Source organism: Gopherus flavomarginatus, chromosome 2 (genome assembly GCF_025201925.1).
Source record: "Gopherus flavomarginatus isolate rGopFla2 chromosome 2, rGopFla2.mat.asm, whole genome shotgun sequence".
Taxonomy (NCBI): Eukaryota; Metazoa; Chordata; order Testudines; family Testudinidae; genus Gopherus; species Gopherus flavomarginatus.
In genome coordinates this window covers 183,367,895-183,394,589 of record NC_066618.1, presented here as the reverse complement: position 1 = coordinate 183,394,589, position 26,695 = coordinate 183,367,895, and the positions used below count along the sequence as shown (strand labels likewise).

At 40.7% G+C, this 26,695-nt stretch overlaps 1 protein-coding gene across 2 annotated transcripts; it reads right to left on the bottom strand.

Moving 5' to 3' along the window:
- Positions 1-664: 664 nt before the first annotated feature.
- On the bottom strand, positions 665-26,695 carry TMEM170B (transmembrane protein 170B). 2 transcript variants are annotated; one of them, XM_050941670.1, is made up of 3 exons: positions 25,984-26,695; positions 9,531-9,701; positions 665-2,630 (listed from the first exon to the last, which is right to left on the bottom strand). In XM_050941670.1, exons 1-3 carry the CDS (start codon positions 26,078-26,080, stop codon positions 2,500-2,502), a joined length of 399 nt encoding a protein of 132 aa, XP_050797627.1. In that variant the 5' UTR covers positions 26,081-26,695; the 3' UTR covers positions 665-2,499. The 2 variants fall into 2 exon arrangements, 1 of the variants encoding a protein (XP_050797627.1); XR_007772759.1 differs by lacking the exon at positions 9,531-9,701 and having other exon boundaries at positions 2,533-2,630; positions 25,984-26,082.

Here is a 26,695-nt window from a genome sequence, read left to right as displayed (position 1 = left end):
TGGCTTCTTTTGTAGTCACTAGCTTAATACAGTGAGACTGAAGATGTTAAATTGTCATCAGACGACAATGTTATGAATAGAACAGCAAGTTAGTTAGATGTGCAAAAAAAATCTGAAGTCTAAGATGCAGCTTTCTAGTGAAAGCTAAAAAGTCTTGAAATTATTCAAGTTACTGAAGTCTATGCTTTAAGAAAGGAATTTTTAGATCCAGATAAAATGTGGTTCCAGATTTTGTCATGTAATAAGAATTCATTACTCCTCCCAATACTTCTGTTGATTAAACCACTGCATCAGATAACCAAATCTGTTAGTAAAAAAACCCATGAGAACAAGTAGTAAGAGGACAGTAACATTATTTAAATTCCTTCTTCTAAAATCTCTCTCTTCAAGGCACATTAAATTAAAAGGAATATAACATATTTTATTAATACTAAGGGTTTTTTTAAGTCAGTGACTTGACTACCTGCAATCAATAATTTTTTCATACATTAAGTTAATGAGAAAAATGTAAATCATTATCTACAGATATGGAGAAGTAATTTAATGTTGTCCTGGAAAATAATCTCTATCTACTAAACTGCATCATCTTTTTATGACAAAGTATCAGGTGGGAAGAAAAAAATTAACTGAAAAATAAATTAGTATTTGACATGTGTGTTTGTAAAAAAAAGCAGATTCAAAGCCAAATTACTTAAACCTGTATTTTGACTTGTGTTCTCTCCTATGTTTGTAAAGTCCATGTAGCTCTGCATATTTTCCACAAACAAAAGTAAGTGTTTTTAAAGAACAAAGTTATTAATATCAGCAGCCTACCAATTATGAATAATAATTGATAAACCAATGTATATGGACAAAATAATGATAAAATCAGATTTTAATTTACTGTATTTTGAAATAGTGAGCAAAGTAATTTTTAAGTAACCATTGTGACAGTGTCCTTTTGATAGTGGTGCAAGTACTATTGTTTCAGCAGGCCTGGAATAATCTTGGACATCATGATAGCAACACCTTTGGTGCATAAGCTGTCCCTCTCTATGCACACATTTATTCAACTGTTGTAAAGTACTCCATTGAAGCAGGACATGAATGATTCCCTCTTTCCTCACACAGACCTTCTTGGCTCTTCTGAATTCTGCACTCCTGTAATGTTTTAAAATTTCTATTCACTTTGAAACATTTTGTATGTGCCTTTTACATGCACTTCACCATTTTTCCTTTTGAAGTAGAAAGAACACAAGTGTACTGAAAGCTAAAATATCTGAGAACTCCACATATCTAATTACCCCAAGGATAAAATGTGTTCAGAAATGAGGAAGTACATGCATTACACTATTGTTCGAGTTTTGATACTGATGGGCTGGATCTTAACTTTAAACTTACCATTTTTGTTCAGCAGAATACCAGCACAATCATGTACCACACACAAAAATATTTCTCAAAATCCTTTTCAATTTTCTTTGTTGTTTCTTTACTTGTTTTTTTTTTTATTCTTTTTCAGAGCCTAGATTAGGCCATGTTTTAAACATTAGATGTTTCAGAATTAAAGACTGGTTCTGGTTTTTAAATATCATTAGAAAGAAGATTTAATTGCAACAAGTAACTTCTCTGACATCACACTGGAAACAACTTCTTTCCTTGAAGATGAACAGCAAGCACTTTTTTCAGAAGGGTTAATGAATACCTACATTTCAAACAAAATAATTTATGAATAATGGAATAATTTAAATGTCATTTCTCAATACACATAATAGATCGTACTTAGTTTGCCTTACTCTCAGTCTGCTTGATGATTTTGGGACTGATAAAATACCAAGTATGTAGAAATAAAATCATTAAATCTCTTTTCTATAGGTGGTGAACCTCACAGAATTTCTTCACTTAAGATCTCCTACATATAGTGCTAACCACATTAATTTTATGAAGAGAGCTGCTGCAGTCCTAAATCCCAGTAATACTCATGTACAGTTCAAAAACCAAGTGGTTACTTCATATGCTGAATGGGGTAACACTCAGTACCGAGTAGGATTCAGTTAAACAAATGCAAGTACCTTACTAGTTTACCTGAATTAATGTGGAATATATTCACAGCACTTATCTTCAAATGTTCACACTATCAAAAGTTAAAAAATTAAACTTCAATTTTGGCACATGTACCAATTCTTCAGAAATGTCCCTGTATTTCAACGTTGTTAAGAACAATGATCTCATCATCAAGCGTTAACCTGATTGGCAGCTCTTCAAGGTGCTCTATCTCACAGTTTCACATATATTAATTGCACCGTCCCTGTGACTGAGGCACATAAGGTGCAAAGCAGTAGTACAACAGTGTGGACACTAGAGGGCAGTCCTTTCCCTTTTAACTGAACTAGATTTGAAGTAAAGGTTCCATTTGCTTCCTGTTGCACTAATCCATGTCCTCCAGCCACTGAAGCCACTTTCAGGGAGCTTCTCTGCAGACAAAAGGTTTCCTTATATCAACTGACTTTTTTCACAGAAGTCTCAAAGTGTAGCAAGAATCCTTGAAAATGAGATAATCAATGTCAGTACTGTCTGTCCAACTCCAAATACCAGTGCTTCCAAAGGAGCCATATTCTTCCCTGCTACTCTGTAAATTCCAGCTACTGCTGCACCTAGAATCACAAGAAAAAACATGTGAAACTGTATTACACGAAGAAAAGGTCAAAGTGGAGGGTTAAGATGATTAATATCAGGTCTCAAAGTATTCTATTACCAAACCTGTTACCAAACTATTACTACAGAATTATTAACACCAATTTGCTTTACTTCTCTCACTGTTATGATCGGCATTAAGTATAGTTTCCCAGCTGAACTGCATTTTTTAAAAACCTAGGAAATTACATATACACAAATGTTCCTAACTTTCAAACAAATATACTTATACATCTATTTTATGTTTTTATTTTTGTAATGTTATGTTTTGCAGTTTCCACAGACATTTTCACAGTATTTATCTCTGTTTCTCTGTTCTTTACTAGTGTAAAGAAACCTTGCAAAATTGCCAAGAAAATTTAGCAGCTGATACATTCTACTTGCATCCCCTTACAACAATGCTTATAATGAACAAAATAATAATTTTATTCACTCCATCAAAAACATTTGAATTCTGCAAAGCAAATGTACAGTAAAATATTTATATCACCCAACAATGTTCTACATTTCAACTGGGCTCCCCATAAACTATTTTCTAGTAAGACTAAACTCAATTTCATTACAGCAAGTCAGTATCATTCTGACTTACCAGTGTTAAAATCTTTAAGAGTTGTATTAGAGGTACATAAAAAAGCATACTAGTAAACATTGCAATATCACCCTGCAGAATATATGAAAAAAATGTAAATTTAATGTTCCATGCAATGTTGAATAGTGAGGAAAGAGAGTTTCTCTTGCACTGCTGTGTGTGGGCTTTCATCAAAAGTCTGTTTAGTGCCAAGAGGCCAGGATGGGTTCTGGGTAAACTAAAAAATAGAATACTGTACTGGAAATTAAGACGACTTCTGATAGTAACTCCTTCCCACCAGCTTCCTCATGCTAAATATCATATTACACACACAGTATGTGATGTTTCACAAATCAAAGTCAAAGAATAAAATCATGCTGTCTCATTCACGAGTGATGTAATTTGAGAAAAAGTGACATTATTAACAGTGAACAACGGTTGGGAATAACATCCACTGCTATACCAGTGATGAAGCTATGAAGTCCTGCTTACCGTACCTTTGCAGTCTATCAGCAGAAGAATATAAGAGCCTACAATAGTTTTGTTAAGAGCAAATAATTTTTTTTTATCTGATATCCCAAGTGCTAGTGTGATTTGGATCACAGTAATCCATTTTCATTGCACTTTATTTTCCATGCCTATAGAAAACATATGGAGGGCATCACATCATATTTCAGCATGAGAAGAAGTTTCTTAGAGGAATAAAAGGTTGCTGGAATGGTACACATTTAGTATGGAAAATTTACATGCACTTTATTACAGTTAAGTACTTAAAGATCACAAAGAAAAGATAAACAACCTATTCAGGCTCCAGAATGTAGGGAGAACATATGAACACTATTTGACGTTAATGAAGATAGGTTTAGTTTAAACATGAAAAGAGCACTTTGTAGTGTCAATGTATGATGGGATGGTCTGCCAAAGTAAATAGAAGCAAGGAATATTAACTTTAAGGAAAAACATTACTTTGAACTAATTCTCAGCAAGTTCATCAGGCTCAACGGATCTATGTATCTAATTTGGTGCCTTCCAAAAACAGAAAATCTTGTTTTCATACCAACCATAATTCATGCTGTTATTCCAAATGACAAAGTATTATGGCCAAAACAATACACTCCATAGGTATTGCTGGAGTTGGTTAAGTAAAAAGGGATTTTTTAATTCTCAGAAAAACTATTCTGTGCTGCCATCTACAGTTTCTCACCAGAAATACCACGCTAATATTATTTCAACCACCTGGCACAAACTCTTTCCTAAATGTTTCTTGCCTATTCACTGTCAAAATCAAACAGATTCTTTAGACAGAGCCCTTTTTCCTGCATTGGAGAAAATTTATTTTGGTGAATGCAGCCCAAACTGAAATCCAACTGCTTGGTTTTAACAAACAGCATTCCTAAAAAATGGACTCAAATTCTAGTCTCTTAATAGTTGGGACAGAGATTGAGCTCTGGAAAGGCTTGCAATATTTAGGTGAAAAAAGGTCATTGCTGTAAAGCTCTCAAACTTTAGTAGTTTGAGAGACTTTTAATCTATTCTTGTCAAATTGCAAATTAGGGTGTGTCAAGCAATTTGCATTTTATAAACACAGCACAATTGGAATGGAGCCAAAAAGCACACTGGTTGAATTTTGCCAACCTAATAAATAGAAAAGTGGCAGCAAATAAGTAGGGGGAAAAGAGAAAACAACATCTGAGGAAAATATGTATCCAAAATTCCTGCATCTAGAACACTGTGGCAAGAAGAAAACAGATATGTATAACATTGTCCAATGCTGTTTAAATCAATATTTTACAGCTTCTTGTCTACAAACATTAAATTCCATCAGACAACTTGCAAGCTTTGTCAACATTTAAGTGTAGTGCATTTAACAAAATGTTCCTTCTCCTGGCACAGAGATTCCGGACTTCCAGCCAAATAGTGGGACAGAATTTCCCATTTGTCAAATTACAATTTCTTTATTTAAATAAGCTACTCTGCATTTCCCAAAAACAAACAGATGCAGGAGATGTGAAATGTAAAATGGAGACTCAGGTTGATCTTGTCACCTGGAAATACTGACTTTTAAATTTAACCTACCTGAAATACAATACTAAACAGGAAAAGGATGGAATACCTCAATTCACATCACAATCTGAAATGCAGTAAACTATTAAGAAGGAAAAAAAAGATCATTTCATGGCCATAGCTGATCTTAACAAGTTTACTACAGCCTGCTGTGCTGGTTAAGCAGTGTTCTCTGCCACTTGCCAAAACATACAATACCTGCTAATAAAATTATTTTGCTCCTCTCGTACCTTGATTAGCAGCTAGTGATGCAGAGTTCTAAGCCACCCCTTGGAAATGATGCACTGAAAGATTGAGGAGTACAGCACGTTCAGAAAATAGGGATTATGCATTTTTACACAAAACCAAATTTTGCCTACTTGTTATAATTTTTTTCCACAAGACAGAGCTGCCAGACAATCAACTGAGTTGCTCCTCCTTTTATACATAAAGGAAGTGAATCAGTTCCAATAATAAAACAGAATGTCTAAGTTCCAACCCCAGTACCACATCTCTCCAGCTTCAACTATTGCAGTACGTTAAAAAAACACCTTAGGTAAGTATGAAGCACAGTAAGGGCTAGCTAGAATATTCTTTTTTTTTTTTTTTTTTTTTTAAAAGGCAATTCTGGATTGGGATGTAAACTGCAATGAAAATACCCTTTAAGGCATGGGAGTCTAAATGCTTGCAATAATTATGGTAACTAGTAACTTCCTGAATGGGGTGGCAGACCTCTATCAGGAATCACTGCCAGTGTATGGACAGAGCGTGTACAGTTTGTGAGACTTTATTCTTTCGCTTTTACTGGACAGCAAAGTTAGACGGAGGGTCATTCTGAAACATCCCATTCTTGCCTGAGACAGGGAGTATGTTGAAGAAAGAGAATGTTTTAAAAGTAGGGCTGACAAACGATTAAAAAATTAATTGCTATTAATCCCAAATTTAATTGCACTGTTAAACAGTAATAGAATACCAATTTAAATTTTTTATAAATATTTAGGATGTTTTTCTACATTTTAAAATATATTGATTTCAATTACAATGCAGAATACTAAGTGTAGACTGCTCACTTTAATATTATTTGTATTACAACTATCTGCACTGTAAAAAAGATAAACAACAGATAGTGCCACATAAAAGTCGAAACATGATGGAGCATGCAAATATTTCGCATATCTGGCACATAAATTCCTTGCAATGCCAGCTGCAAAAGTGCCATGTGAATGACTTTTATCACTTTCAGGTGACACTGTAAATAAGAAGTGGGCAGCATTATCTGCTGTAAATGTAAACAAACTTTAGCAATTGGCTAAACAAGTAGGACTTGGTGGACTTGTTTTACACTGTTTTGTTTTTGAGTGCAGTTCTGTAAAAACAATAATTCTACATTTGTAAATTGCACTTTCACAATAAAGAGTTTGCACTACAGTACTTGAATGAGGTAAACTAAAAAATACAGTTTATCTTTTTTACAGTGCAAATATTTGTAGTTAAAAATATGAAGTGAGCACTGTACACTTTGTATTCTGTTGTAATTTAAATCAATATTTGAACATGTAGAAAAACATCCTAAATATTTATAAGCAATTTACAGTGCTATTATTAACAGTGAAATTAAAACGGGATTGTGATAAAAATGTTAAGTAAGTTAATTTGTTTTGAGTTAATCACTTGAGTTAACTGCGATTGACAGTCCTATTTAAAAGGCTTGTACTTTTATAGTTGTTTGAATATTGACTGTCAAGAACAAAATTGTGTTCCTGATGCTGTAACAGAGCACCAGGGAATGTGATAAAGCCAGAAACATCACTCATGTTCTTTTGTTACCTGATTTCCTGACCAATCCTTGGAGGGAGTGAAATGGGAAAAAAGGAATAGAGATGACATTTTGCCTATAGCTGAGGTAGGGAGTCAATGGCCTTGGTTTGGTGGTCCCTACACCTTAACAAGAGCCTTTTGATTTCAGTTTATCCAGTTTGCAAAGAGATCTAGATCCTAGCTCATCCCATTGAGATTACTACAGCAGTCTATTGTGGTTCTGTTCAACCAATTCACTTTCAGGGTATGGCTACACTTGAAATTTCAAAGCACTGCCGCGGCAGCACTTTGAAGTGTGAGTGTGGTTGGAGCACCAGCGTTGGGAGAGAGCTCTCCCAGCGCTGCACGTAAACCACATCCCTTATGGGTGTAGCTTGCAGCACTGGGAGCCGCGCTCCCAGTGCTGCGGCACTGATTACACTGAGGCTTTACAGCTTTATATCTTGCAGCGCTCAGGGGGGTGTTTTTTCACACCCCTGAGCGCGAAAGTTGCAGCGCTGTAAAGTGCCAGTGTAGCCAAGCCCTCAGTATTAGAAAATTCCTTATATGGGCATTGTTTTAAGGAATGAAACAAGTTTCTGCCCCTTTGTTTTTCTGGGCTTTACTCCCAACTCTTAGGCTTTGGCTACACTGGCACTTTACAGCGCTACAACTTTCACGCTCAGGGGCGTGAAAAAACACCCCCCTGAGCGCTGCAAGATACAACGCTGTAAAGCCTCAGGGTAACCAGTGCCGCAGCGCTGGGAGCGCGGCTCCCAGCGCTGCAAGTTACACCCGTAGAGGATGTGGTTTATATGCAGCGCTGGGAGAGCTCTCTCCCAGCGCTGGTGCTCCGACCACACTCACACTTCAAAGCGCTGACGCGGCAGCGCTCCTGCAACACTGCCACGGCAGCGCTTTGAAATTTCAAGTGTAGCCATACCCTTAGGTTTTGTCTGCATGATAAGTCATACCAGTATAACTAAATCAGTTTAGAAACAGATTTAGTCAAATTGGTGCAACCTCCTTGTTTAGACTCTTATTTTGCTTAAAGAGTAGCTTTTTGTTTTAGCTTAAGTTGGTAAGTAATTGACTTAAGCTAAATGAATAATGCAGTCAAACCAAAATAGGAGGTTCACATAAAGGGGTTGCACCAATTTAACTAAATCATTTCTGAACTGCTTTAGTTATATCCATCCAATTCTCACATAGACAAGGCCTTAGTTCCTCATTTGGGTCCAATGATTGAGTGATGAGTGAGTGGAGAGGTTTTTTCTTTAGAAGAGAGGATTTCCCACGTTGTCAGAAAAATGCTTGTCTGTTTAGTCTGCTTCTGATTGCTCAGAGGTCTAGCTCCTTCAGGGCAATTGTTTCCTGTCAGAGCATAAATTGGTTCAAAGCAGGCATCCAAGACATTGAGGTTATTGATGGCCTAACTACCAGGGGAGTAGAAAGTAGGACAAGACCAGCAGAACCACTGTGGAAAGCCAAATGCAGAGCAAATCATTGTGAGACTAAGGGCTGGTCTACACTACAGGGAGAAATCGATCTTAGATACGCAACTTCAGCTACGTGAATAACGTAGCTGAAGTCGAATATCTAAGATCGGATTACTCACCCGTCCTCACCGCGCGGGATCGATGTCCGCAGCTCCCCCTGTCGATTCCGCAACTCCATTGGGGTTGGAGGAGTTCCGGAATCGATGTAAGCGCACTCGGGGATCGCTATATCGCGTCTAGATGAGACGCGATATAGCAATCCCCGAGCAATCGATTTTAACCCGCCGATACGGCAGGTAGTCTAGACATAGCCTGAGGCTTTGTCTACACTACACAGCTTTTAGTGACACGGCCCTGAGGCTAAAAGTCTGGCAGTGTAAATGCTGTTTGTCAGCACTTTTGCTGACAAAATACTTCCACTCTCTATGAGTGGAGTTCGCGTTGTCGACAGGAGAGCACTCCTGCCAATGAGCTGTTTACACTGCTACTTGCTGGGACAAAACTTTTATCTTTCGGAGGGAGAGGGGGGCTTTTTTAAGCACCTGTGAATGACAAAAGTTCTGACGTTAATTGGCAGTGTAGACAAAGCCTAAGAATACATGATTTCCTCACAATAACTAGAAATACTCATCACAGAACCCCAGGAGACTGGAGAGCTGTCACTTCCAGCCTCAGTAAAGAAGAATGGAATGACACCCTTCCCAGAAAAGAGGTCTCCCCATGGTTTCCAAATATGAGGACACAGAGATTTGAGGAATCCTCTGCTCCTCTGACAGTTCTGTACTGCCTTTATCTTCGCACAGTAGAAGGAGCAACCAAGTTGACTTTCTCATAGGAAAAACTACATGATTACGGTAACAAATTTGTATGAACAGTTACCAGAATAGCTAACAAATAATGCTCTTTTGAAAATAAGATGTAAAACTATATGCAAAAAACAAAAATAGACTTACTGGTTATCATTGCTCCAGATACAGAACCCAGAAATCCAATGCTGACCACAATGACAGAGATTAGTCTCCCCTGCCTATGCCTCTGCAGCATCACAAACATTAACACTCCCACAGCACCATGGACAAAGAGAGAGGAGAAGAGAGCCCATAGGAAAACCCAGTACCACATCTCTGAAAAGAAAGCAGTCAAAGAAAAGTTAATATTCTGATGTGTTAATTATAAAGCAAGATGTTTAGAAATACTGTATTTTTTAAGAAAAACACTGATATCTTCTGAAGACAGAAATCAATCTGAAGATAGCGGTATGTGCTCAAGACACTATACCTATTTGGCAGACCATCTTAAAGAAACAACCCCAAGTATATCCAAAAATTGCAAATAAAATTTGGGTCCACCTTCATCAAGAGTGTATCTCTGAAGCAACCTGTTTCCTTTGAGTTGTTTTTAAAATCAAATTTCATTGTACTTTCACACTAATATACAGTATCTACTATAGAACTATTCAACTGTCACATGCAAACAAGCTTATTAAAAATATTTAACAAGGAAGCTTAAAAAGGTTCAAAGATTAGTGATTTAAAGGGAGAAAATAAGATGAAGGCTAGCACTCTAGCTACCCATAAACTTAAATGGAGAGTTCTGACGAACAAATTAATCCCAAAGGAGCTGAATTTTAACTACAGTAGAACCTTGGAACCCCGGGAATGGAGGTTGGCTGGAACTCTGAAATGTTCCGTAGCTCTGAAGAAAAGATTACGGACTTCAGCCAGGGCGAGGAGGGAGGTTGGTTGGGTCTGCAACCACAAAGGGGCGGGGGATGGTGTCAAGGCTCTGGATGGGCAGGGCAGGTTCTGCTCTGGGGGAGAAGCAGGGCTCAGCATTTTAGATCTGTGGGGGAGCGGGTGCTGGGGCTCTGGGCTCCCTACAGTTCTGCTCTCAGCTTCAGCAGGAGCTGGGGGTGTCAGGGCTCGGGGCTTAAGTTACAGGGGTAGCGCTGGGGCTGAAACTGGCGCCCCCCTCATAGCTAAAGCCCTGAGCCATGGTGCCCCCTATGGCGCTGAAGCCCCAAGCCCCAACACCCTCCGTGAGGCTGAACTGGGATCGGAGCCATGGAGCTAAGCCCTGAGCCCCGGTGCTCCCAAGAGTCAGAAGCCCCTCCCACCCGGACTCCTCACACACACACACCCCACCCACGGCTGAAGGCGTGAGCCTGGGGGCTAGAGCCCTGAGGCAGTACAGTATTTGCTTTTTTGTTTTGGTCTGCGCTACTGCCTGATTGAGAACTTCTAGTTCTACAGGGTGTCTGGTTGACCGGTAAGTCCATAACTCTGGTGTTCATATCTTTGAAGTTCTATTGTACCTAAGTAAAAAACCTAATGTTTACAAAGGGCCAAGTTACAAATGATTTTTATATTTCTAGTTGCTTATTTACAATTAGTCAACAATGTCAGTCTAGTAATTCTACCACTTCTTCAAAATATGCCTGCATTATGTTGTCACAGCTAGGCAACCAATAAAACTGAAGTTCTTAATGATGTAATATGTGTGCTTGAATACAAACAGGTCTCCCTCTTAAATGTCAGACAAATGTTACTATTACTTTGAAAATAAAGGAGTAGTAAGGATCATTGAAAGTACATGGGAATGAAAGAACTACTAACAAATCAGAAAGACCACTTAAGAATGCTCCCGTTCACTCCAGTGCTACATGCCTCAAACCCACAAATCTCCTCCTAACTCTTTATGGGTGCTTATCCATCCCTTATTTGCATGCCAAAATCTCTAGCTTTCCCCTCAACTTCTAAAATGTAGTTATGCATTAAAAACAAAGAGTGAAAAGTTAGGGGTAGCATAAAGTATTTTTTAAAAGACTGTCAAAAGATTGACAAAGAACTAGATAACACTTATTGTAGTTGTGAAAAAAAATTAAAATTGAATTGATTGTTCTAATCATGAAAATAAATTTTATATTAATTAATTTCAATAAAAGTCTGAAGTGAATGTTTAACGTATAACACAGAACAGTACATATGGCAAGAATCAGAAAACCTTCCAAAGTATGAATCCAGTGTTCCATGAAATACACAGGCCCTGCTTATGACCCGCTGTAAAATGTGCTGTGTCTTTAACTGAATCCATTCAAGGTTGCCTTTTTAAAGCCTTCTCTACATTATAAAATCTACCCATTGCTGATGGTGTGTCCAGCTGAATCAGTGCTGAACACAGTTTAACTGCAAGCATAGCCAAAAATGTTAAGTCTACAGCTGTTTCAGAAAATGATTAAATCAATCCCCATTTCTATGACACATTAAAAGTGCTGATGCAGTCTTAGCCTGATATTACTACATTAGTTTACATTCAAAAAGTTATTGTCACAGTCATAAGGGCTGCCAACTTTTCTTTATTCCAATTCCATAGTCAAAGAACTACAAAAGAAACGGGACTGGACAGTGAGAAGATTTATAATTAAGAGCCTAAGCACTAGATATTCAAGAAACATTCCCAGGTTTTTCCCTTGAATTTTCAGTGTGAAGAGACAAGCTATTTGAATGGTATCCGCGCTGCAATCTCAGCCAGGATTGTGTACCATCATGATAGTGTATTAATATAATACTGATATCAATGACACCACAGAATAAGGTGCAAGAGTCGATAGTATCACTGTTTTGGAAGAAGAAACTGTTCTGCTCTTGGTATGCATGCACCCCACGTGCTCAGGTTTGGATTCTTTTGGCCAACAGTGTCTGCTGAGTATGGACATGCACTCCATGTGTCCTCATACCTCCCATCCAAGAGCATACAGATCCAGGCAATCCCAACCACCTCTCAGTTTCTTTGCCAATACAGACTCCATGGGTTAAAGGACTCTGTAGTAGCCGGGAAGAAGAGCTGGTCATAAAATATATACGGACAACATCTTGAAGAACCACAGTTACCATAAGGTCTGAGTGTGGAGATGGTCAAGGTGAATTCCCTCATACTAGACTGGAAATGTCTGTCAACTGTGCATTGGATGGCAATAGTGGAAATAAGGGTAAACCCTACATACTTCTGGAAGATCTGTCCACCATTTAATCCAATTTAAACATGACGGGACTTGGGGGTTAGGGGGATCTGCACTCTCATGTCTAGATGTTTGTTGGGTGGATATATAGACATCAGCCACTCTTGCAAGCATTGAAGGTTAAGTCTGGTACACACAGTTATGAAACTGTGAGAGGCCACGTGCCTTAGGTCTAGGAGACTGAGGCAAACTACGGATGTCCAAGGTTGGGCTTGTAACTGATTGACAGACTTACTATGCAGTTGAATCTGAGCTGAGGCAGATAAGTCATTGCTGTGGTGTAGTCCAGTAATGCCTCTATAAACTCTATTGTTTGGGTAGGAATTAAAACCAATTTCTCCTTGTTGACTGACTCAGAGGAAAGCAAAACGTTGGAGTATCCGATAATGGACAAAGTCACATGCTAAGGAGATCTCTCCCAAAAGAACCAGGCTGTCTAGGTAATGAAAACCTTGGTTAGCTTTTCTTCTCAGATATGCTGCCACTACAACCAGGCATTTGATAAGTGACCTTAGGGCAAGACCTGAATACCAGTTCTGTGAATCCGCAGAGGGAATTACAGAGAACACTGTGATCATTCTTAAGATGAACATGTGGATGAAGATGTTCAGCTGTTGCAATTGAGTGTCAAACCCCTTTCTTCTTAGGTATTCAAAAGTAATGTTAATAGAACCTGTTTCCCCTATAATCTTGAGGTACTTCAACTGCTCCAACACTTAGGGCAAGTCTACACTACAAAATGAAGTTGACTTAAGTTATGTGGCTGTACAGCCATCACAGTAATTAAATTGATTTGTCATGTCCACACTAGCTCTTTCTGTCAGTGGTACGCGTCCTCACCAGGAGTGTACGTTTGCACCAATTTAACATAAAGTGTGGGGCACTGTGGGGTACTGACAGCCTGAACAGTCAACACAGTGTCTACACTTACATGATGTAGTTAGGTCAACGCAGACCTAAGTGCTATGTTGCTTGTGGAGACAGAGTTATTAAGTTGGTGTGGTGGGCGATTTACAGCAGTGGGAGCAATATTGTAGTATAGACACTTATGCTGACCTAACCATAGTGTAGATCAGCTTTAGAAATTATTCCACTTCTTGATGTAGTGTGCTCTAGTGAGAAAGGTTCCTGAATATGGATGGGGAAGGGATATGTGGGGTGGGAGAGTCTGGAATTGAATGGAGTACCCCACCTCTGCAATCTCCTGTACCCATCAGTCCATAGTCATGAGATGAAAAACTGTTCTCAAATTGAAGGGGGTGGAGGAAGGGAAGAGAGAGAATTCCTTAGGGAGTTGTGTGGCTCCTAACAGAAGCGTCAAATCTGCTGTTTTGAAAATGATGCTGCATAAGCAGCTGAAGAAGAGGAGGCCGATGGTCTTCTCTTCTGCAATCTGTCTCTTTTCAGATGCTTCAGACAGTCTCTGATGCAAGAAGCCTGGCTGTTTGATAGACAGATTAGGCCTCTGCACTTCGCCCGAGTGCTGATATATACACATTTACAAAGACCTCAATTTTGCCCTAACATGTTTCAAGGAGCATATGGCCTTGCCAGTCTTGGGACTAAACAATACAACATCACTCAAAGGGTAGGTCCTCAATTGCCTCCTGGACTTCTTTATATATTCCAGAAGATTATAACAAAGATCTCGCTATGGCTATCAAGACAGCTATGAACTTTGCTGCTATGTCTTATCCAGTGCAGCTTGAAAAAAATGTGTGTATCACCAGCAAACCTTCAGACACAGGAGATTAGAATTCTCCCTAACTCTCCAGGGGAAGTTTATGTAAAAATGTATCAGCGCTATCCCAATGTAAGTAATAGTATTTCACTAATAAAACATGGTAATTAGCAATCCTCATTTGTAAACTGGCTGAGTAGTTTTTTAGTCCCAACAAGTCCAGCTGTTTTGGTTCCTTGACACAGGGCATGGTCTTAGGTGGTCACTGTTGTTTTGCCTGTTCATGTGCCATTATCACTACATAGCGAATCTGGCACAGGTTGAGTGTAAAATTGTTCAAACCCTCCCGATAGGAACAGATCTTTCTTTTATGGGCACTCAGGTGCAGGTGCCAGAGATGCGGTTGTCTGACATAGTAAGTTGGCTATTGTGACGCTGCCAGGTCTAGTGCCAACTCCTGCCAACGTTGCAGGCATTAACTAAGAACCGACAAACTGATAGCTGGAGACCAGACCAGTTCACTTATGTGTTAGTATTGCTCAAAATAGGTATTGGTCCTATAACAAAATATACTCTATCGAATGTTTGTAGGTTGCTGCGTGTGTTAATCTTATTTATAATGTCTGTATTACATGCTATGAGAAAATATGAACGTTTTGCTTTGTAACTTTGCAAATGTTCACTCTAAACTTGTGAACACAGATGGGATGAGTGTTCCCTCACCCATCCACAAGGGCAATCAAAATCAGATAGGCCATCAAGAACATCGCAATATAAAGGATTGGTGAATGGCCATATCACACCTTGGAAATGCTACATGTAAGGAAGCTCATCTTATGGACTTGGAGGCTGAATGAAACAAATAAAACAGACAGGAAAATTTTCCATCTCTTTGCTGTTTGAACTCTCCCAGGGCCAAGACTAATGGAAGCTGGAGACACCAAGGGTTACTCCTGGGTCTGCCCTGAAAGACATTTTGAATTGATAGATCACTACAACTCTGTCACTCTTAGGATTTAGATTGAAACTTATTTGTTTCAATCTAAATGTTTGCTTGCTTTAAGCCGTAAACAAAATTTATTTTTCTTAGGCTACATCTACACTGCATCTGAGATCGATCCACTGGCAGCTGATTTAGCAGGTCTAGTGGAGACCCACCAAATCGACAGCAGATCGCTCTCCAGTCGACCCCTGTACTCCCCTGACAAGAGTAAGTTAAGTTGACAGGAGAGTTTTTCCCGTCGACTCCCTGCGGTAACTCGACCTAAGGTATATCGACTCCAGCTACATTATTCACGTAGTTGGAGTTGTGTGGCATATGTCAACTTAAACATAGCCCTAATTAATACATCTTTGAAGTCACTTTATTAGAGGATTCGCTATAGGCAGTCTCTAAAAGTGTCAAGTTTCAAAAAGTTTAATGAATAGAAGATTGTTGGGGGCAGAATAGATTTGGACAAGGAGAAGAAGTCTGGAGATAAATGTGAGAAGGGAGGGACAGGTAGTAGAAACAAAACTGAAACTGTTTAAGCAACATATCCCAGAAGTCTTGAGGTCTTTCTGAGTGTAGTCTTCATTGATTTGAGATCTACCATACCATTCTCTTACTAGAAGGGAAAACCTATAATGGCAGCAGGCCATAAAAGAGACCCAGTTTGGGAATATTTTAATGAAGTTCCTCTACCTGTGAGTAAGTGAGGAATGTGTGCAAAATGCAAACAGTGCAACAAAGAAATGCCGGGCCTAGTTGCCCAAATGAAACATCATCAGAGCGTTCCTTCTCAGGAGGAATCTGCACTAAAGATGATGAAAGGAACATGTCTGAACATGCAGGATCTTCAGGTTGGTAAACTTTTTTTATTTCATACTTCTTTCTTAAGGACTGCCTGTCTTCCTTCTGGACTATTCTTGAATTCTCATGTCTGAGCAAAAAATATATAGTTGTTACTCTATGGTATTATCATTTTAGATGCAGTTGTGATAAAAAATAAATAGCTGAAATAGGCAGATCTTGCTTCTACAATTTCACCTTTAAAGTAGTACTTGGTGTCAGTGAATGCAATGAGTAATACTAAATGAGTAGTATGGTAATAATAAATAACTGCATTGACTTATTTTGTTTAGGAGAATCCATCCTCAACATACAAGATTCTGAAGACTATCCACCTTCAAGATCAATCATTTTCAATAGTTTCAGTTATCTCCCAATGATAGTATTTCAGTCACATCATGTATGTCACATAGCAAAAAAAACTAATCTAAAGTTTTCAAAATAAATCACTTTAAAAATGTAGTGTCTACGTTCTAACAATGAAATCTACATCTCTCTCTGAGTTGTGAAGAATATATAAAGGTTATAACAACCAACAAGAACACCCTTTTATATAAAAAACCACAATTAAATCTTCCTGACTAGTGATTAAAATGAAATCCACCCTGCCCAGGGAACTGTCGGTGACTCACCGGCAGGAGTGTTACAGGATCCAGGAGTTCACATTTGTCATTGGCTTGGTGAAGTCTAATGATAGAACATACCACCAGTTTGGGGTGACTGCCTTCTTTTTGACTGCCTGAGGTAGGCACTTACAGCCATGAGTCACTCCTGACAGTGTGACAGCTGGCTCAAGCATGTTCTCATTTATTGGCATCACAAGATGTCCTAGAGAAGTAATTTGCAACATGTCAAGGAATTTATGATATTTCCCCTGGAAAGCTTCCACTGGACTCTTGTGTCTGCCATGCAACAGATCAGCTCTTGAAAAGTCTGCATCAAGCTGCAAGTTAGTGAAAGTGGGAACCAAAGTCTCATCACATGACAAGGAAGAGATGGGAACAAAAATGTTGTGCTCCTCAGCCTATGGATCCTCTTCTTCAGAGTCTTGCTTCTGTGACCATTTAGTTGGAAAAACTACTGGTTGGGCCACCAGCAATGTTCCCCATGCTTTAATGGACAGACACACCTCATTCTTGCTGAAACTGTAGATGCTGACTTCCTGGATGGCTGCATGACCCATGGCACCCAGTAGGGCCAATGGTGCTGATATAGGTATGCCCTAGGACAGGGGTTCTCAAACTGGGGGTTGGGACCCCTCAGGGGGTTGCAAGGTTATTACATGAGGGGGGGGATCGCAAGCTGTCAACCTCCATCCCAAATCCTGCTTTGTCTCCAGTATTTATAGTGCTGTTAAATATATATAAAAGTGTTTTTAATTGATAAGGGGGGGTGTCACACTCATAGGCTTGCTATGCAAAAGGGGTCACCAGTAAAAAAGTTTGAGAGCCACTGCCTTAGGAGGCTAGGGGATGGGTACCGTGGGGTCATGTCCCTTTTAAGCTTCGAGGCCTAAGGTATGTGCTCTAGTCTCCCTTCTCTAAAAGACAGGGATTAAATGGCCTAGGACTTTGGGGAATATGTTGATGACATCTCCCTGCTGCTGTCTGAGCCAGAGGAAGAGAAAGAGTACATTCTTCTCCCTCTAAAGGTGAAGCTGCGTTAGCTGGAGTGCCAGGTAAGAGCTTATTCTGAACCCTAACAGTAGCACTGATGGGCTGAGCACTGATCTGGGGCAGTGGTCAGTACTACAAGCGGAATTTTTACCATGAACTATGAGTCCAAGACTCATCTGAAATGTCACCATAGGTTTTTATCTTGGGTCACTTCTCAACCAGAGAGACAGGAACCTGTCTGCTGGGAGGCAGGCTCTTGATGATCAGGAATCAATCAGCTCCAATGAACCCTATCATCTTTTGTAGTTCACCAGGAGACCTAGTTCAGAGAACAGAGAAAGGACATATACTAACACTGTTCACGTCTCCTTTTGGGATCTGCCTCAGATCAGCCAATCATCCAAGTATGGGTAGCCTTGGATGCCGTGCCTCCTTAGATGCGCTGCCACCATAGATAGCCATTTAGTAAATACTCTGTGTTGTGAAGAATCCAAAGGGCAGCTCTCTATATTAGTAATGGTAGGGCCCCACTGTGAATCTTAGATATTTTCTGTGGACTAGATAGATAGCTATATGGAAATATACATCCTGCAAGTCAAGAGCCACAAACTAGTCTTGAGGTTGAAAAGACAGAAAGATGGGTACAAGTGCTACCATCCTGACATGGCATATGCATTTGCTGAGTCTCCTCAGATCTAGGACAGGACAAAAAACTTCTCTTCTTGAGAATGATGAAACACCTTGAGTAGATGACTTTTCCCTTCAATTCCGGAGGAACCTCTGTTATGGCTTCTAGATGAAGTAACAAGGCTACTTCTCTATGCAACAAGCTCTCATGGGAAGGGTTCTTGAAAACGGTTGGAGAAAGAGCGTGGGTAGTAAGTAAAAAATGGAATGGGGTACAATGGGCAATGATCTCCAGTCCATACGTGAAATGTCATGGTAGATGACATGCAGTGGAACAAGGTGAGGAAACTTCCAGAGGCAATGCTCTCTAGACTGCTTCCAAAGTGGTTGCCAATGGTACCATCAAATTGCTGACATGTTGTGGGAGGGGTGCATTGCTGAAGAAGGCTGGCATCCTCTGCTGTATCTTCCTGGCATGTTCACTTCTTGGTATGATATTCAGGATGCCTAGGAAGGTAAGATAGTGTCTTCTGTCTTGAATAGGGCAGAGGGCAATATGGCTTGCAGTATGATGGTGGGGTGTAAATCCACAAAGAGCAGAGGTTGAACTGAGTCCTTGAATGAGCGGACAGACAGTGCTCTGCACTCATTGAACAGGCCTAAGCCCTCAAAGGGCAAATCCTCAATCGTGGCCTGGGCTTCTCTAAAGATGCCTGAAGCCAAGAGACTCGGTACATTGTAACCATAGTGGCCATAGACCTGGCCACAGTGTCTGAGGCATCCATTGCTGCCTGTAGGGTTGTCTTGGCCAGTAATTTGACTACCTTAACTATGTCTGTCATGGTATAATCCCCACTCTGAACCTTAGCGTCCAAAAAGATGGGGTACCAGCATAAATTCCTCTAAGCTTAATTACCAGCTTAGAACCTGTAGCGCTGCCACCAACCAGGAATTCCAGTGCCTGGTACACTCTGGTCCCCCCAAAACCTGGCCCGGGAACCCCCAAGACCAAGACCCTCTGGATCTTAACACAAGGAAAGTAAACCCTTTCCTTCACCGTTGCCTCTCCCAGACTTCCCCTCCCTGGGTTACCCTGGAAGACCACTGTGATTCAAACCCCTTGAATCTTGAAACAGAGAGGAAAATGCACCTTCCCCCCTCCTTCTCTCTTCCCCTCCCAGATTCTTCCTGAGAGAACCAGTAATCCTGGCACAGAGAGAAATCAGCCTCTCTCTCCCTCTTCCCTCCTTTCTCCCCACCAATTCCCTGGTGAATCCAGACCCAGTCCCCTGGGGTCTCACCAGAATAAAAAAAAATTAGGTTCTTAAACAAGAAAAGCTTTTAATTAAAGAAAGAAAAAACAGCAAAAATTATCTTTGTAAATTTAAAATGGAATAGGTACAGGGTCTTTCAGCTGTAGACACTGGGAACACCCTCCCAGCCTAAGTATACAAGTACAAATTAAAATCTTTTCAGCAAAATACCAATTTGAACTCCTTTCAGACAAATGCACATTTGAACTCCTTCCAACCAAATACACATTTGCAAAATAAGAAAACAACCATAAGCCTAACTCGCTTTATCTACCTAGTACTCACTAGCCTGAACTTATAAGAGCCTGTATTGGAGAGAAACCTGGTTGCACGTCTGATCCCTCTGAGCCCCCAGAGTGAACAACAACCAAAACTAACAGCACAGCACAAAAACGTCCCTCCCTCAAGATTTGAAAGTATCCTGTCCTCTGATTGGTCCTCTGGTCAGGTGACAGCCAGGCTCACTGTTCTTGTTAACCCTTTCCAGGCAAAGAGATATAAAGTACTTCTGTGCTATTAACTTTTCTTATCTGTTTATGACAATGTCTTTAAAGTTTCCTCTCTGCTGTCATGCTGGAGCTCTGTGACAAAGGAAGTCACCCTGTCCCGTGTTAGAAAGTCATAACTGAACAATAAGGCCTTAACAGTTAGCCACACACAACTATAAGAAAGCAGACTGTATGACTTTTTATCCCCAAAAGGTCAAAGCCTTCTGCGGTTCTTGGCCCCGGGGACACTCTTACTCAATTCTGACTTTTCTTGTACTGCAGACAATTAAGGAGCATAGATTGGGGTGACCAAAGAAGTACTCAAATCCCATGAGAGGTACCTGTTACTTCACCTCAGTCTGTTTTGCAGCGGGCATTCTGGGCAGTTGATATCTGTCATAGGGCCTTGGCCAGGCCGAGCTGTCCCTCACTAACATAGAAGGCATCCTGCTTGGACTCAAAATTAACAAGATTTAAAACGAGCTTGAAGAATATGCAGTTTTGAAAGGCTTTGAAAACAGACTCCGGGCAAAACTTTGAGCATCTAAAGTTACACATCTAAGTAATTGGTCTGATTTTCCACAGGTGCCGAGTGCTCACAGCAAGTTCAGTACATAGGGAGGGATGTGAGGGAGTGGAAAACTTATTTAGCTGCCTATGGGTTAGGTATCTAAGTTCAGAAATTTTGATTTGGCTGGTTTGCCTGTAGTTGATTGATTGGTCATATTCGTTCAAGATCAAGTATAGTAATGGAATATTAAGAAGAAACAAAGATGCTGCCAAGTGAAATCCAGTCAAGTTTTTTTTTGTTTTTTGTTTAAATAGACAGGCTGCCGGGTGGAGGTGGGAGAAAAAACAGGGAAAGGTCTATAATCACTAGAAAGAACACTTCTCTCCGAGACGTAGAATTGAAACCAGGAGTCCCAAAACTCAATATTCTTCTGTTGTCAGCAAATATTTGTGAAACCCACTGGCAAAATGAATCTCATCCCTCTCTAGTGCTTGATCCACCTATTCAGCCTACTACTGCTACCCGTTCGTTAGCTCAAGTGGTGTGTGCTGGGGATGAAAAGATCCAAAAGATCCTACTGATGACTCAAGTTGGGTTCAATACAGCTCCATGTGATTTAAAAAAACTCTTTAAAATTAAAATGTTACATAAAAAAGAACTACATTGAAAAAATGCGAAGATTACAAAGTCCAACACCCAAAAGTTAGGAAATACCAGGAGGTTGCTAATGAATTCCCCTTGTTCTTATGAATTGTGACAGTCTTTTATTATACAATCACATACAATTTTTTCCACAAGACCACTGTCTCATTCAGTGCACAGCATAGATGGGGCTCCGGAAATAGCTTAGGGTTGGGTAATGAATGAGGCTGTCATGTGTAGAATCCCCACCTCATTTGTTGCAGAAGTCAGATGGTGTGTAATAAATAAAGCAGGGGGTTGCAGGAAGAGGAAAGCAAAGTCTCATGCTTAAGGAAGCTGAAAGCCACCCTAGAGAATTAGATTCTCTCTTTGCCACTGCCACAGAGAGTGGCAATATTAGTGAAGTCACTTAAACCAAATGTCCTCAGTTGGCCTCTAGCTGTGTTTCTTTTTCTGAGTGCCCATGAGACACCTGGGACCAGATTTGCAGAAGTGTGAGCACTCACAACTTTAACTGAGGTCAACTTGAACGGGGCTTTGAACAAATAATATGCCGTAAAAATGGCTATAACATGCTAAGTTTTCTGGAAAAAAACAAACCCATGTTCTAGGTGTCTCAAACTGGGCACCCAAAATTTGTGGAGACTTGACAATTTTGGCCTTCATCTTTCTAGGCCCTCAGTAAAATTGATTTAACACCAACTAGTCTCACAGCTGTCTTGTGTAGAGAAATTCATTAATGTTTGTGAAGCACTCAGATACTACAGCAGCTAATTAGAAAATACCCAGGATAAAATTCATAATTTTGTATTCAGTCCAGGGTTTGGATACGGTGCGGTAAATAAACCTGAGGCCATACATTAGATGAGTATAGAAGAAATATTAAAGACTACTCACTCATTGAATGAGGCAAGGCTTCTGCAGAAAAACTAGTATTTAATCATGTAATTACAGACTATCATAATACATATGCTCATGAGGGCCGAATATTGGTTGTACAGGCAAACTGAATCCTGGCATTTCGTAGAAGTGCTTCACTTTGCAATTTTAATGTAGTGGCTTTTTCTTTTTTATGTAATTGTATAATAGGTTATTGCCAGAAGAATAACGCTGTTACTCCACAATGTTGTAGTAAGGCAGATAAAAATTCCTCACAAGACGACAATATAATGTCTGCAAAAGAGGAGTCTGGAACATAAGCCATATTAGATTAAAAAAAAAACAAAAACACAATCAAACAGAAAACCCACACACATTGACGGATGCTAGCAAACAGGAGTCTGTTAGGCAGAAAGAGATGTGGTCATGACATGCAGCAATAAATATATCCATGCTCTGCAAGACAACATTTTTGCTCACTTAGCAGGGCTCTTCAAAGTGCCCAACTGGTTTTGAAGTGAAGGTGGTTTTCTATTTTCTGCACAATGCTAATAAACTTTAGGCCTGATTTTCAGCGATAACAAGTAACAGAGATGGGAAAAACAAAACTAACTCAGGTGCATGAAGCTTAGATCCTTGGAATATGCAACAACAGGAAAACATGCAGAAAAGGTACATAATGGTTACATGCGGAGGTAGTGGAAACAAATGCTGCAGAGTTTCCTTGAGTAAAGAGGTAATCTTTAAACATAATACATTTTAATATAGCCTAAAAATTCAATCTAACTGTTCAGCAAACCTTCACTTTGCTATATAAACTTTACAGTTTTATATATTACAAGGTCAATTTGTTCATCTAACTATGATAGGCCTCTTGATGACGAAAAACAGTTTGATTCCTGAAGTCAACACTTAAGGATCTTCTTGAATGCATTCCTGGGGCTACATTTCTTTGTAGATATCTTTAAAAATTTCTTCCCTACTCCAGCCAAGAAATCTCTTCTTACACATGTACATGTCAAAGGTAGAATGAAATGCTTTACACTCAGTTGAGTTAAAAAAATTCCCATAAATGTAGCAGGAGAACAAATGAAGTAATAGTCAGTAAGATGACCACTCATTTGTTCATCCATCTTTCTCTCTGTATGGAGTGTCACTGTACCCAACTCTCTGTAAAGCAATTTATTCTACTTCTGTCAAATATTTTGAGGGAAGGTTTGTTTTTTTTATATATGAAGTTTATTTCTTTTATTTTACAAAAAAATCAGTTATAAGTCTCACTAACATTAGCTGTTGAGTACTATTTAAAATAAAATGAAAATATTGTTTAAGCTTATAAATACATATTCACGTAAGTCATGGTTTTTATAAAGAGCGAACACACAACTCCTCAAAACTATGCAATATTATGCTATGAACGTCACTCATTGTCAGCAATAGGTGTCGGCAACAGATAAAGCAGAACGTGTTTTAATTGCAGTTGTAATTAAGGATAAAGTATATTCCACACACCTTTAGACACTATCAGACCCATTACTGACACCAATTTTTAGAATATACAAGTTTTAATTTTTTACTATTCATTAAAGTGAAGAGAGCTCTAGTTCTAAAAATAAATTACACAGCCCTTCACTAAATTCCATACAAGCATAAATGATCACCCTCGTTACTCACTACTCAGAAATCAGCTCAGATTCGCGGAGACTAAGCGAATGGAGTGGATACAGTAAAACAGAACACAAACTTCTGGAAGACTATCAACTTTCTCCTGCATCACTTACATTTGATAATACACTCCGAGGTTTTCAGCATCCAGACTTCAAAGGTTAGAAACATACATGCTGTGATCGTGCTGTATAACTATTTAGCTTTCTTCCAAATCTCCTCCAGACTTGATGCACTTTGGGCATCAAGTGGACACTGGGCCCCACAGCAACAAACTGAGAGAAAGCACAGTTTCAAGGAGAATTGGAGGGAAAACACACCACGATAAACAGCAACCCCTCTACAACCTTTGTACGCTGAATGATTAATACACGAATCTATTTTGTTGTATGATGCCCATGTAAGAAAAACTCCTTAGCACTAATGATGAAACTTTAAGAGGAAATCTGCCATAGAAGTTTCTATCACACTCTGGCATCCTTTTCCCTTAAAGGCAGCTAGGAATCTAGGATTTAAATTTTAATAAAATATAGTTAACTTTCCAATAGTTATGTTTGCATATATTCAGTGTATTTGTATTACTATTAACACAACATGTATTCAGGCTTCCCAGGTTTGAAAAATTTACTTTATGCCCAGTACTCCAAGTAAAAAAAACCTACTAGTCAAGTTGAAAGTCCTGTTACCCTTTCCTCCAAAGTCATGCCCCCTATGATTTCGAGAGATAAGAGAAATATATTATATACTGTGTTTTGTCAACTTCTCAATTTGCTGCATTTAGAAATGTTAAATGTCTCTTCCTTCTATTATGACTTATTTCTACTTCCTCGCTTTATTCAACTTCCTTATTTTCCTATGATAGATTATGTTGTATTGCCAAAAACAAATGGATTTTTCAAGACTTGAATGCTTATTGTGATGATAAAACCTTAACATTTAAAAGAAAAGCACATATCTAGCAACTCAAGGAACAACTACATCAACGGAAAACACAGGGTGACAGGGGAGAAGAGCAGACAATTTATTTCAAAACCAGATTACTAATACACCTCTACCCCGATACAATGCTGTCCTCAGGAGCCAAAATATCTTACCACGTTATATTGAACTTGCTTTGATCTGCCAGAGCGCAGCCCTGCCCAGCCTACTTTATCACGTTATATCCAAAATCATGTTATATCAGGTAGCGTTATATTGGAGTAGAGGTGTATTAATCTCTCAATGCCAGATAATACGTTGTACAGCAGAAATCCGGACCCCTTTTAGTTCAGCACCCCCAATCATACCTGTATAGGAAGAACTTGCCCAATAAGAGCTCCACTACTACAAAACTTCTGCCTATCAACACAACCAACAATCAACTGACATGCCCTACATCCCATGCAATCCATCTGACAATGTGCTCTTCAGCTCAAAGAAAAACTAGCAGGCAGAGTCTAGTAGGATGCAGAAGTCCAGACTTTATTGAGGGAGCTCCCTCCCCGACACACACACATGAATTCCTTGCAACAGTTTTATTAGCATAGACAGCCCAGTAGTCTTCCTTGTAGTAAAGCAAAGAAAGAGTCCCAGCAAAAAACTACATAGTACTGGGCCAGGCTCACTTCCCTCCAGATGACTCTGGCAGTCAGCAGTCTCTGCACAGGCCCTTTCCTTGAGGAGCAGAGATAAGAGGTATCTTCTCCCTAGTCTGCCAGCTATTAAGCTGTTCTCTTCCCTTCTCAACTGCCCCTTCATCCCCTGGCATCAAGCCCAGGTGTAGCGTGGAGGGGCTTAATGGGCCCACCACAACTCATCAACCTTTTCTGGCTCAGTGTGGGGTTGCCAACCTCCATCATCATCCCTTTTTGTCACCAGCCCCCCAAAGAGGAAAGAAACACGTCACTGTCAGCCCTCACTTACCACAAGTGGAGGCAAAGATGGGAGCCCCCTGCCTTGCTCAGCTAGTGATGTGGGACCCCCACCGACACTTACGGGGGCTCCGCCTTGAACAGAATCCCCGTTCTTATCCCATTTCGGAGTCACGCCCTTTGCCCTGAATCCCCCCCGCCCCACGGGTCTGGTTCAGGGTAGAGCAGTGTGCACAGGCACCCGGCATCCCCCCGCCCCCAGGCCGGGTATGGGGGGCTCGTTACCGGTGAGGCTCCGCAGCACGGTGCCGTGCGCCCACAGACTCAGCACTTGCTGCACCGACAGGTTGATCATGGAGTTGTCTCCTGCTTCCCCCTTCATCTTCCCCGGGGGTCTCTCCGCCTTCTCCGCTGCTCCTCGGCCGCCGGGGGCTGGCGGCGGCCGGGTGGCGGTGACAGGCGGGAGGCCGGGCTCCTTCCGCGCGCAGGCGGCTGCTGCTGCGGGCCGAAGGGAACCGCGGCGAGGGGGCGGCTACGGAGAGGGGGCCGGGGCGGCTGGACACCAAGGCGGCGGCAGCCTCCCCGCGGCGGGGGAGACATTGAGGACGGAGATGGGGCGTGGAGGGGGCCGCTGGCTCGCTGCCTCCGGCTCGACCCGGGGCCTCCTCAGGGGCAGGGGACGAGCCGGCGGGGCTCCGAACCGGAGCCGGTGGGCGAGAGGCGGGGGGGCCCCGCCTCCCTTCTCAGCCTCTTCCTCAGCATCGCCCCAGCCGCCAGCATCGCCTGAGACAGGGGCGGGGCGGGGGCCCGCGAGGCACAGCGGAGCAACCGCCTCCCCGGCTCCGAACCTCTCTGTGCGCGCCTGCGCCGGCCGCTCTCGTGCCACCCACCCCCTGCAGTGCACGAGCCGGCGTCAGTGAGGGACGCAGCGGTGAGCGCGCGTGCTCCCCACGCAAGGGGGCGGAGAGGGGGCGTCTGACTGCGCAGGCTCGACTCT

Bases quoted from the DNA above. Each gene is read 5' to 3' on its own strand.
- TMEM170B (XM_050941670.1), bottom strand. From the start codon at position 26,080: ATGAAGGGGGAAGCAGGAGACAACTCCATGATCAACCTGTCGGTGCAG. The intron at 9,702-25,983 runs GTAACGAGCCCC...CTTTCTTTTCAG, and splicing joins CGTGCTGCGGAGCCTCACCG to AGATGTGGTACTGGGTTTTC. The intron at 2,631-9,530 runs GTAAGTCTATTT...TTGTGATTCTAG, and splicing joins ATCTGGAGCAATGATAACCA to GTGCAGCAGTAGCTGGAATT.